The sequence below is a fragment of the Vulpes vulpes genome, chromosome 15 (genome assembly GCF_048418805.1).
Source record: "Vulpes vulpes isolate BD-2025 chromosome 15, VulVul3, whole genome shotgun sequence".
Lineage (NCBI taxonomy): Eukaryota > Metazoa > Chordata > Mammalia > Carnivora > Canidae > Vulpes > Vulpes vulpes.
The window spans coordinates 61,794,898-61,807,604 of NC_132794.1; the positions used below are offsets into that span (position 1 = coordinate 61,794,898).

The 12,707-nt window shown below is 38.2% G+C and overlaps 1 protein-coding gene across 6 annotated transcripts in view; it reads right to left on the minus strand.

Annotated features, from left to right (window-relative positions):
- Positions 1 to 12,707, minus strand: part of ZNF280D (zinc finger protein 280D) — a 299,635-nt gene that overhangs the window by 207,660 nt on the left and 79,268 nt on the right. For all 6 annotated transcript variants that reach the window (XR_011997393.1, XR_011997395.1, XR_011997396.1 and 3 more), the window contains exon 3: positions 12,475 to 12,591. Coding sequence is in view for 2 of the 6 variants with exons in the window: in XM_072738601.1 (XP_072594702.1) it covers positions 12,475 to 12,486 (12 nt within the window). In the remaining 4 variants the exon portion in view is untranslated. The remainder of the gene's footprint in view (positions 1 to 12,474; positions 12,592 to 12,707) is intronic.

Consider the following 12,707-nt stretch of genomic DNA (forward strand, 5'->3'; position numbering starts at 1 on the left):
TGTGTGTGTGAGAGAGAGAGAGAGAGAGAGAGAGAGAGAGAGAGAGAGAGAGAGAGATTCTTATTTAGTACATAAAGGGAAGATTATGGAAGAAATGCTCATACTTATTTTGGGGAAGGGTTAGAATGAACAGGAAGCTATTTTTTTTTCTAATAGTAGGGATTTCAGAGAAATTTAACCAAGTGTGAAGGGTAATTTGTCTCAAAGCCTCTAATAAATGCATGTGAGTAAATCAAAACAATCTAAGTGTCTTCTGGCCAGTTCCATTTGGATGTCTCAAAAGCAACTATAGTTAATCTGAAACTGAGACTATATCCCTCAAAGCTGGTCTTCTTTTAATACCACTTATCAGTATCTCACCACTACTTTTGCAATTCATATGTAAGCCAGAAACCTGAGAGTTACATTAGTAACTTCTTTGCCTTCACTTCCTCCATGTTCCTTCACAATCTCCATGTGGTAATTAAATAATCACCAGATCATATTTATTTTACCTCCATATCCATCTTGAATCTCTCTGCTTATTCCCTACTTCACTGCCATTTCTTTGTCCAAGCTATCATCATGCTAGACTACCATTCTAACCTACTAATTGGTCTTCCCTGTTTGTACTCTTGCTCAAAAGTATACTGCACATCCGGTGATTTCTCTCCAGAAAATTTCTACCTTCCTCAGCATAATAACACCCTAAATTTCATTTAGGAAACACCTATAGGTCTTGCACACATTTTGTTAGATTTATTCCTAAATGTTTAATTTTTTGGAATGCTAATGTGAATGGTGGGTTGTTTTTTTTTAAGATCTTTAATTTATTTATTCATGAGAGACACAGGCAGAGGGAGAAGCAGGCTCCCTGTGAGGAGCATGATGTAGGGGGACTTGATCCCAGAACCCCAGGATCACAGCCTGCGCCAAAGGGAGATGTTCTACCACTGAGCCACCCAGGCATCTCCACTCTATACATTTTTAAAAGAATGAACATGAATGCTCCTCCAAGTGATTTGAGATTACTTCCACCTCCAGCTCCAGAGTTATGGATGCCCTAACTGGTATACTTTTCCCTAGCCACAGAGATTGTTTTAGGAAAGGGCATTTAACTCATACCTAAACCACTTAAAATACTGCATTCCCTAAGCCAAAGATACTAGTTCAAAGTGGGGATGTGATTTAAGCAAATCCAGTCAGCAGCACTGCCTGGTTATTGTGACCATGATGGGTACCAGAATGAAGACTGGGCCAGCACAAAGGTGAGAGCAAAATCAAGGAATCCCAGAGAGCCAGAGCAGGGACATGAAGACATCAACTGCTTATGTGGAAAACTGTGCTTGTGCGTGCCTAGGTGGCTCAGTCAGTTGAATAGCCAACCTTTGGGTTTGACTCAAGTTGTGATCTCATGGGTCATGGGATGGAGCACTGCATCAGGCTCCGGGCTCTGAGGGGAGTCTGCTTGGGGATTCTCTCCCTCTGTTCCTCCCCCTACTCATGTGTGTTCTCTCTCTCTCTCTCTCTCTCTCTCTCTCTCTCTCTCTCTCTCTCCCTTAATGCATAAATAAATCTTTTAAAATTAAAACTGTGCATTAGGCAAATTAGACTGGGTTTTCCATTACTTGCAGCTGAAAGATTCTTAGGTAATATCCATCCAAGTGAATGTGCCATTGCACATTTAAGCAAAAGGCCTTACTACAACTTAACACGTTTGCATTTGCTCCCTGGGTTCAAGTCACAAAGGCTGGCCTTTAACCTCTTTTCATGCCATTCCCTCTTCCTGAAACCCTCTTGGCCTCCATATACCCAATATTATGCTTCTTATCTTACTTATTCTCTAATTTTCAGCTCAAATGCCTTTCAAGAGTCCTCAAACATACCAGATCCTCATTATTTACTTTCCAGGGGAATATGGGTTCAGTTTTGCTACTCAGAAGCATAGAAATTTTACATTTATTTATGATATTCTTTCATAAAAATCCATCTCTCTCACATAACTATAAGCTACATATGAGAAACTCTTTTTTTCTCAATAATGCATTTCCTGACACATGGTGTTTTGTTATTTCTTTTGTTAAATAAATTAAAGAATTAAATAAGTCAACAAGAGGGGCACCTGAGTGGCTTTGTTGGCTAAACATCCAATTTTTGGTTTTGGCTCAGGTCATGATCTCAGGGTCATGAGATGGAGCCTGGCGTTCCACACTTAGCATGGAGTCTGCTTGAGATTCTCTGCCTCTTTCTCCACTCCTCCCACTACTCTCTCTCGCTCTCTCTCAAATAAATAAATAAATCTTTTTTTAAAAAAAAAGAAAGCATGAGGAAGACATTCTCTTAGTATGAAAGTTTCAGTTAACATCACACTTTACCAAATAACAACTTGAATTGCATTTGAAAGGAAGCATAAAGTTACAGTGACGATCACTGGTTCACTTACAAAATGAAAGTGGGTTAGTAAAATTTATTAAATTTTTTAAAGATGTGATGGGAGAAATTTTCCTGGTTATATCCAAGCAATTTATAAAAATGAAAAAAATTAAAACAGATATATCAGAAACACATGCTATTTTATCTAGGGAATACATTAAATACCTGAGTTAAAATCCTTGTAGGGTATAAAGTTAAAGGATTAATTTGTTTTAAAGTAACTCAACCAAAGAGGCCAAAATATGATCAATGTATTGATGTAGATGTAGACAGGATAATTTGGGAACAAAACATGATTTCTGACAAAGTTCCTTCTTTAACTTAAAGCTACAATAACAACAAAAACTGATAAATGTTTGCAATTCTATTTCAATGCTGAATCAAATCTCAAAACACAGACTTTCAGCTGTTAGGAAGTTTAGATGATTTGTTATACTGCAAATTGTAAAATCCTTTGTCAAGGTCAAAAGACAATTTTAAATTAATTTTAACTTTAAGAGGTCATTTCTGAATCAGTTTTTCTTTTTTTTTTCTTTTTTAAGATTTTATTTATTTATTCCTGAGAGACACAGAGAGAGAGACAGAGACACACACAGAGAGAGAAGCAGGCTCCATGCAGGGAGCCTGACGTGGGACTCCATCCTGGAACTCCAGGATCACACTCTGGGCCGAAGGCAGGTGCTCAACCACTGAGCCACCCAGGCGTCCCATGAATCAGTTTTTCTTTTCTGAATGAAAAGAAATTGTGTAATTATCTTACACCAGAGAAATAACAGTTGTGTATGGAAGGTCAAGCTGACAATATTGTTGCTCTAATGAGAGTTTCACATTATAACAAAATGTATTATATATTTAGTGAGCAAATACTTTGTTGTTGTTTTCAATAATGGTTGAATAAAAATATACCATGAGTCAATTTGGATTTTGAATGAGCTGTGATCCCATAATTAAGAACACCTAGAAAAGTAGGATTGTAATTCTTATACCTCTAAATTTATTTTTTCTTCAACCTGAAATGCCTTCCCCTCTCATTTCTGCCTAATCCAAATTCTCCTCAGTTTTTAAAAACACATTGAAGTCATATACCTTAGTACTCTAGGGTTTTGTTTTGTCTTGTTTTGTTTTTTACTTCTAGACTAGTTGCTTACTGTGTGGGACCAGTGGCTCCCAATTGTCAACCAAAGGACTATACTGAATACATCTGATAAAACACATCCAAAATCACCTAGAAAACATTTTAAAATACATCTTCCAAACTGCTCCCCACTCCTCTTCTCCCAAATCTAAAGTTTTTGACTCAGTAGATCAGAGAACCTAAGGAATCTGAAATTTTAAAGAATATTCTCCTTGTATCCATATTCATAAGTAGCATTACTCATAGTAGCTAAAATGTGGAAGCAACTCCAAGTATCCATCCAAGATAAATGAATAAACAAAATGTGGTATTACATACAATGGAATGTTATTCAACCTTAAAAAGTTAGGAAATTCTAATATATGCTACTAATATATCTAATATATATTAGGAAATGCTAATACATGAATCTGAGAACATTATGCTAAGCAAAACAAACCAGTCACAAAAGGATAAACATGGCATGATTCCACTTGTATGAGGTGCTTAGTTAAAATCTATAAAGAGAAAAAGCAGAGTGGTTATAGTCAGATGCTGAGAGGAGAAAAGAATGAAGAGTTATTGTTTAATGGGTACCATTTTTACCCATGAAGATGAGAAAAGTTTTGGAGATGGATGGTGGTAATGGTTGTACAACAATGTAGATATATTTAATACCACTGAACTGTACACTTAAAATAGTTAAGATAATAAATTTTGTGTATTTTACCACAATTTTTAGATAGTTAAAATGATAAATTTTGTATTATATATAGTTAATCACAATTGAAAAATAATAATTCTCTAGATGTGGGAAATAATTCTCACTCATTTGTGTTGGCTTTCCATTCTTCTTTATCACAATATTTTATTCATACATTCCTTTGTAAATATTGACTGAGTATCTGCCATGTGACTAGGCATCATTCTAGATGCTGGAGCCATGACTCAAGCAGACAAGGGCCCTGCTCTCAAACAGCCATAAATCTGTCTATGACATTATATTTGTAAGAATTAGGTGGTGTATCATGAAAGAGAAAATCCAATTTCACAGTGGCTTTAACACTTAAGATGTTATTCTCTCATATAAAATGTCTATTTGTCAGGGACCAGTTCCTTCTAGCTTTCTTCTTTACCAGCATGAGGGTATGATTGTATAGGTATGGTCCATGTGGTTGCTGGATAGCTGGTCATTGTATCTGCATTCCTACCAGCAAAAAGGAGAAAATCAAATCCAAAGGGCATATCCCTTACATGTGCCGCATTCTCAGAAAGTGACATCTCACTGACAATTACTTAGTCATATGGCCATGCTTAGCTGCCATGGAAGCTGGGAAATGCATCTATTCTTGGCAGCCCTGTGACTACCTAAATTTCAAGGGTTTTTTTAATTGAAAAAGAGGAGGATGGATACTAGAGAGTTCTCTAGTTCTCAGATTCTGCCACAATTATTTTCCCAGCAGATCTTGATTCTTTTGAAGGATGAGAAGTCTCTCAAAGTATAGGCTTAGTAAGAAGACACCAAGGAAACAAGGAAAGGGAATATTTGGGATGATGATGTGAGGGTTTCACCCCTTTTACAAAACACTTCCTATTGATAAGGATTGTCTTAGAGTAGGAGTCAGCAAATATTTTCTGTAAAGGCCCAGAGAGTAAATATTTTAGGCTTTGCAGGCAATAGGCTCTATCTACCACACAATGATTGCATGAAAATACACAAAGAAAATGTATTTGAAATGTAATACGGTAATATGTAAATGAATGAGTATGGCTGTTTCCAATAAAACTTTATTTACAAAAATACGTGGTAGGTAGAGTTTGGCACACAGGCCACAGATTGCTGACCACTGTCTCAGCTCACAATATAAGCCCTTAGGAGACTTTATTATATTACTTATATATTTTGTCACCTTTGCAGGTTAGTAATCAGAACCAAATGTGTGACTCAGATCCCTCAGGAATGTGAATTTTGTTCATACTATAGATTAGCCACTAAAAAAGTAGAGGTAATGCTTAAGCATTAGGAGATTTTAGTATGGATTGTAAAGGCTGTGTTGTGGAGGAGAGCCAATTGTGAGAAATATTTTATCCCATTCTTTGAGTTGCCTTTGCACTTTCTTGATAATCTCCTATGAAGCATAAAAGTTTTTAATTTTGATGAACTCTAATTTTTCCATTTTGCTTTGGTTGTTCATACTTTTGGTATCATATCTAAGAAACCATTATCCGAGCCAATGTCACAAATACTTATACCTTTGTTTTCTTCTGAGAGTTTTATAAGTTTTAACTTTTACATTTAGGTATTTTGTCTATTTTGAGTAAATTTTTGTGTATAGTACGAGGTAGAAGTACAACTTCATTCTCTTGCATGTGGATATCAAGTTCTCTAAGTACCATATCTTGAAGAGACTGTTCTTACACCCATTGTATTGTCTTGGCGCTCTTGTTAAAAATCAGTTGTCCAAGAATGTATGGGTTTATTTCTAAATTCTTAAGTCTATGTATCTATCTTAATGCCAGTTCATAGTTATTTTTACTAACCAGAATGTCTATTTTTCCAGTAAAATGAACATGTTCTTTTATTCATATAATCATTTGTCAAATATTTTCTAAGCATATATGTCAAGGACTATATGGTGCTTAAAGGGGAAAGGAAAATATTGTCATTTAGATTAGATCTAGGTATAGATAAGTTTCCTTCGATGTGTTTCCTCAAATATAGCTCCTTGGGAATAGTTCCTTTTGATCTGCAGGCCTATTAACTGAAGAGACAAAATATCTCTCTCACACACATTCCCAACATACAATGATGAGACAGGCACAAAATAACTGATAGACACTGCCATTCAAAAAGGGGAAAAACTGAAGAACACAAAAGTCATTGGTCTGTAGCAATACTATAATCCAGCTGGACAGATAGGGTCAGTTCTTTGATCAGAGGATCAGTCCTACTGTCTGGGAATGATTTACCATTGCTCTTGGCTCTACTCTCTGTATTTCTGACCTCCTGATTTTCCATGGAAAATAGTTCACATTTGCAGCTGAGCAATTTTCTCAGTTTGCTTTGCCCATATAAATTGGAGATCCAAAGATCTCTTCATTTTTTATTATTTCTATATCTTTCAATCCAAGTTGATATGATTCCTTTAAAATATTTGTGGGGGCATGTCTGGCTGGCTCAGTGGTTGAGCATCTGCCTTTGGCTCATGGCCTGATACTGGGGTCCCGGGATGGAGTCCCCAGGGGAGCCTGCTTCTCCCACTGCCTATGTCTCTGCCTCTCTCTCTCTCTGTCTCTAATGAATAAATAAATACAATCTTTAAAAATAAATAAAATAAAATGTGAGTTTTTTATGGATCAATTTATAGTAAATTCCATTAAACAAAATCTATACCCAAAAGTCTCTGAGATAAGCCCTTCTCTTTCCTTTGGTCTTCCTAGTAAGCTCCTGAGGAACAACACCTTTAAGATTCTCCCAAGTCCTTTTATTTTTTTTTTAATTTTTTTTGTTGTTTTTTTCTCCCAAGTCCTTTTAGAGACACCCTTAAAATCCTTAGAGCACTTTTATCTGACTAAATTGTTTTTTGAGGAATGACTTCAGATTTTTCTGAGATCATGAAAATGGATTTTCTATTTCTTCCCTGGGTTTGATCTTTGCTGGGAAGCTTTTTCTTAACTGGCAATCTTGGAGAGCCTGGAAATGATGGTTTTATTTTCAAGTTCAGTTCTTTATTTGACTTATTTCTTTCTTCTCACTTTTATTATAAACAAGAAGAAGCCAATATTCTTGAATATTCTTCAATATTCTTCCAGGGAATCTCCTTAGCTAGATTACCCAGCTCATTAGGTATATGTTGAGAAGAACATTTTGTTGTTAAATAACCAGGATCCTCTTTCTCCAATTTCCAACAACATTTTCCTTACTTTTCTTTAAGCCTTCTCTGAGAGTCCTCTAGAAGGCCATTAGACTTCTCCACCAATCTTTTCAAGGCTCATTCACATTTCATCTCCTGTCCCAAAGCCCCACATTTTCAGGGTTTTGTTATGCAATAACCTACTCCTGGGCAATAAAACCTCTTCAGTTGCTAGGACTGCAATATAAATTACCCCAAAAACTTGGTAGCTTAAATCAATTGTTTATTATGCTTGTGGATTCTACGGGTCAGGAATTTCTGAGGAGTGATTTTTTGTCTGCTTCATAATATTTATGAGAAGATTTGAAGGTTGGGGACTGAAATCATCTGAAGTCTCCTCACTCACATGTCTGGCAGTTGGTATATATAAACCATTCACTAGAAACCTCAGTCCCTTCTGTGTAGTCTCTTTGAATAGGCTAATTTCAGTTTTCTCATAGCATGGTGGCTGGCTTCTAAGGGAGAGAACCTTCAAAAAGAGAGAGCTAGATGATAGCTGAATTGCTTTTCATTACCTAAGCCTGGAAGTGATCCAATGTTACTTCTGCCTTATTCTACTAGTTAAAATACTCACAAGATCCTCTCAAGTTCAAAGACTCCACTTCTTGGTAGAGTAGTGTCAATTTGTGAAAAAAAAGGTAAGTATATGGAACTAGAAATACAGCCTGGTGCTTAGCTTTCAATTCTTTGCGCTACTCCACATTATTGAGCAGATTTCTTGTCTTTGCTTAAGGTAGCCAGAGTTTCTTTTTTGTTTGTTTGTTTTTAAATATTTTATTTATTTATTCATGAGAGACACACAGAGAGAGAGGCAGAGACACAGGCAGAGGGAGAAGCAGGTTCTATGCAGGGAGCCCAATGTGGGACTCCATCCTGGGACTCCAGGATCATGCCCTGAGCTGAAGGCAGACGCTTAACCGCTGAGCCACCCAGGCATCCCAAGAGTTTCTTTTGTTTATGGAAAAATTGAAATAGAAATTGATTCCTGAAAGTACCTCTTACAACTGATACTCAGAATGACAATGTGAAGTTGGAAGGGTCATGGTGAGGCAGGACACAGTGTAGATTTTCCCTTCTCTGGCTGGGAAGATGGCTAGCTTCATGAGCATGTTTCATCTGGCGACTCAGGCAATGTGTTTACACACGTTGGAGATGTAGGAGAATCAGTAGCAAAATGTCATCTGGTTAGATTGGGATGGACATATTTTCAGCCTGAGATGAGTTACTATAAGTAAGAAACTACTGGCTCATCAGAAAGCAGAGAGAAGAGGAACTGTTAAGGAAAGCCCCTTATATCTCTGGCCTATGATCAAAGAGAATTACTAGCCAGATAATCTTAAGGCTTTCCTCGTTTGGCAAAGCCGAATTCTCTTCCCCAAGATAAAGTTAGTGAAAGCAAAGTCCAGGATACTGAAAACTTAAAAGGAAACAACAAGGGACCCAAGGAAAGTACTAATAAGCACCTTTTTCCGCATCTTCATTGCCTGATGAAGTCTCCATTTAGCCCCACTTTGGAATCCAACCACTGACATACATGGGATGAGGGAGCACAGATTGGTTCTATTTCTTCTAACTCAAGCTACCTCTTATTCCTGCCCCCAGGAAATTCCAAAAGGGAGGATTTATAGGTAAGGCCTAGAGATAAGGGCATAGATCTAAGGCCTTTGGTTATTTCTCAGGACACCCTCTCTGTTGGATGTAGAGAGAAAGCTTACTATATTTCTAAATAAATTGCATTCCTGGAAAAATGATGACCAACCTAAGGGAATTTCCATGCCCCTAAACTCTTTTCTATAGGAAATAGGCTTCAAAATTAGTTTAGCCCCCACAGATGAGTCCTCCCCATTGTCCTTCTCATATGTGACCACAGTGGACACTGCACACTGGCTCCACTACCAGGAAAGAAAGCCAGAGCTAGTTACTCTGGCTAACCACAGAATTCACTCCATCACTGAAGCAGGGAGAGCTTTTTATTCCTTGAAAGCAGAATGTGATCAATGCTGTTAGACACGACCATTCTAAGCGATCCTTCTTCTCTTTTCTACATGGGACTTGTTTTAAAATTAAGGTATATTCTGACCTCTTTGCAACATTGTAGCTTAGGCTAAATTTGTCATTTGGCAAACTTGCCAATACACAGGAGATACAGAGAAACAGAACAGTGGGATATATAAAGATATACAGAAAGAAATTTAGTATGAGGCACTGGCTTATGTGACTATGGAGGCTGAGAAATCCCATGATCTGCTGACTGCAAACCGGACACCCAGGAAAACCAGCAGTGTAGTTCTAGTCCAAATTCAAAGGCCTGAGAACCAGAAGAGTCAATGGTATAAATCACAACCCAAGTCCAAAGGCCCAAAAACCAAGAGTACTGATGCTGAAGAAAGAAAATGATGGCTGTTTCAGTTCAAGCAGAGAAAGCAAATTCATTCTTCCTCTGACTTTATTTTTTTCAAGCCCTCAGTGTATTAACTGATACCCATGTGCACTGGTAAGGGAGATCTTCTTTACTCAGTTTACTGATTCAAATGTTAATCTCTTCCAGAAACACCCTCACAGACACATCTAGAAATAAGGTTTTACCAGTTATCTAGGGATTCCTCAGCCCAGTCAAGTTGACACATAAAATTAACCATCAAATGCACATTACTGAGAGCCCCTAGAGCTGGATGCAATAAGTGGCATAGAGTCTGGGAAGGGAGTCTTGTGGTATACACGGAGGAATTGCACTATCATGACAGGGAATGCTTATGATGTTGTACGATGAGAGGAAGAGTGTATGTTTGTGGATATGGAACTATCAGGAAGAGTAGAGTGGAAAACTATTATTTTTGCCTGCCCAGCATCTCAATTTTCCTTTATGAAAACTTTCTTCCCTCAGGCTTGAGCCAAACAGTTCTAAAGGGGCTGAACCTATACTTCTCAGCTCAGTTGGCTGTAACCCAGACCTGATGTGTTAATTTATTCCATCTCTCTGGCTCAATGAATGATTTAGGGAAGTTTATGCCATCCAAGTCAGATCAATAGAGTCAGCCACAGATTTTGATAGAATCACTGGAAAAGAGACACACTCTCTACACAGGGGCTGATTGGCTGATAGCATGTAAATTTGCAGCTTTTAGGAACCAGCATGCCACCTTTGTGGGGAGAATGGTGCTTGAGCAGAGGAGAGTAGAGTGAGAAAAATCTAATAAAAGTCTCCTTTGCTTAGCCATTTGGAGGAAGTATAGTGGACATTTGTCTGGAAGCCAGCAGTTCCTGAACGCTCTCCCCTTGGTTAGGGAATTTCCTTTCTCCCCAAGTCAGAAATTGTGCTTCCCTAGCTTCCCTTGTAGCTGGGCACAAGCATGTGACCCAGGCCCCAACAGACACTCTTGTGAAACCCTCTTTAAGAAGAGACTAATGAGAGGAAGAAATGCCATTTGAAATCCATTTTTGTCAATGAGAGTGACAGCACTGCCACTTGACCTTCAAAGGCAACACTGGTGAGTTTCTGGTAACAGAGGTAGCAACAGCACTTGCATCAGTGAAGTTAAATTCCTGCCGGCAATGCAATGGACAATGTAGCATGGAGTGCTACGGGGCAGTAGCTGTGTCCCAGGCTAGTTCTGATGCCTGCTTTAGGTGGTGTCCTGGAAGTTCAGCCTGGAGGCTGGCTCTCTAGCCCATTCAGCAATTCTGTGCCCTACCAAATAGCCTTGGACAAATTTTTTTTTCCTTAACCAATCAATTAGATTTGTCACTTCCAACTAAAAAAATCCTGATAATAATATATAACAATCAATAAAAATCTGTTTATAGAGATGGATAAATGAATGGCAATTCTGTGAGGCAGGTATTATTACTCCTGTTCCACAGATGCAAAATAGCTCAAGTAGGATTAAGCGTATCCTGCCCAAGGTCACACATCCAGCAAGTCCTAAAGCACAGATTTTAATTCTAGTCTCTCTCTGTTTTTAATCTCCAAAGTTCATCTTTTTTTAAGGCTGCATTTGAAACACGCTTTCAGAAATAATCTTGCAACAGAGAATAGATTGGTTTGCTCAGAATTCATCCCAATCTCCTTCTACTATGTCTTCCCGTACTACAGAGGCAAAGCTAAACTTAACATTTCCCATACTCATTTGCAACTCAGAATATAACTGGGCCTCCACAATTAAAGATACTTATATGAAAACTGAATTTAGAACCGAGTCAAGTAGGAGGGAAGACGGGCCTTCATTTTGATGGTACAAGTCAGGCACACAAGGTCTGGGGCCTATCACTGAGGCTGCAACTTTCTGATTCCTGAATCAGCAACAGCAGTGAGATCTTGGAGCTGGCACGTGGCACATGGGCTTCTTGATTTCCCCAGCTTCCTGACTGTTGCAGAGATAGTTCTCTAGTCAGGGCAGCTCTGTGGTAGTCTTCTGGAAGTCATTCCTGGAAGCCTCGCCTAAAGCCTATTCCTCTAGCCCTTCTAATTGGGAGCATCTGATTCCTTGCCTCCAATCCCTTTCTGTTTAACTACTAGACTAGCTTCTCTTATCTGCTTCTGAATCCTAATACAAGCACGTATAGAAGTCAAGTACAACATAACCAGCAGCACCGCATAGATTCTCATCTTTTCTCAAGTCACAACTATAGGGAAAAAATATGTATTCAAGGTGAATTGACATATTGAAATAAAAAGCACCATGGCCTTTCCAATCTTGCCATATTTGTATCTCAAAAAAATGGAGTGTATCAGGCAAGATACAGGAAAGCAATAGATGGCTCATTCAGCCTTGAATAAAGACCAATTTTTAAAGACATGCACAGAGCATAGAGAACCACGGGGTTATATACTGCCCCTAGACCTGAAGTTGCAAGAGGAAAGAGTCTGTTATAGACTGCATGTTTGTGTTCCCCCAAAATTCATAGCATTGAAATTCTAACATCCCATATAATATCAAAGGATGGGATCTTTGGGAAGTAATTAGGTCATGAGGGTGGAGTCCTCATGAATGGAATTGGTGCCTTTATAAAAGGGACCCCAGAGAGCTCTCTCACCTTTTTTTCCATCACATGAGGGTACAGCAGGAAGTCAGCAGTCTACAACCAGGGAGTGGGTTCTCACCAGACACCAAATCTGTCAGCACCCTGATCTCAGACTTCCAGCCCCGAGACCTGTAAGAAACAAATTTTTTTAATAGTTTTTTTTGTTTTTTTTTTTAAGATTTTTATTTATTTATTCATAGAGACAGAGAGAATGAGAGGCAGAGACACAGGCAGAGGGAGAAGCA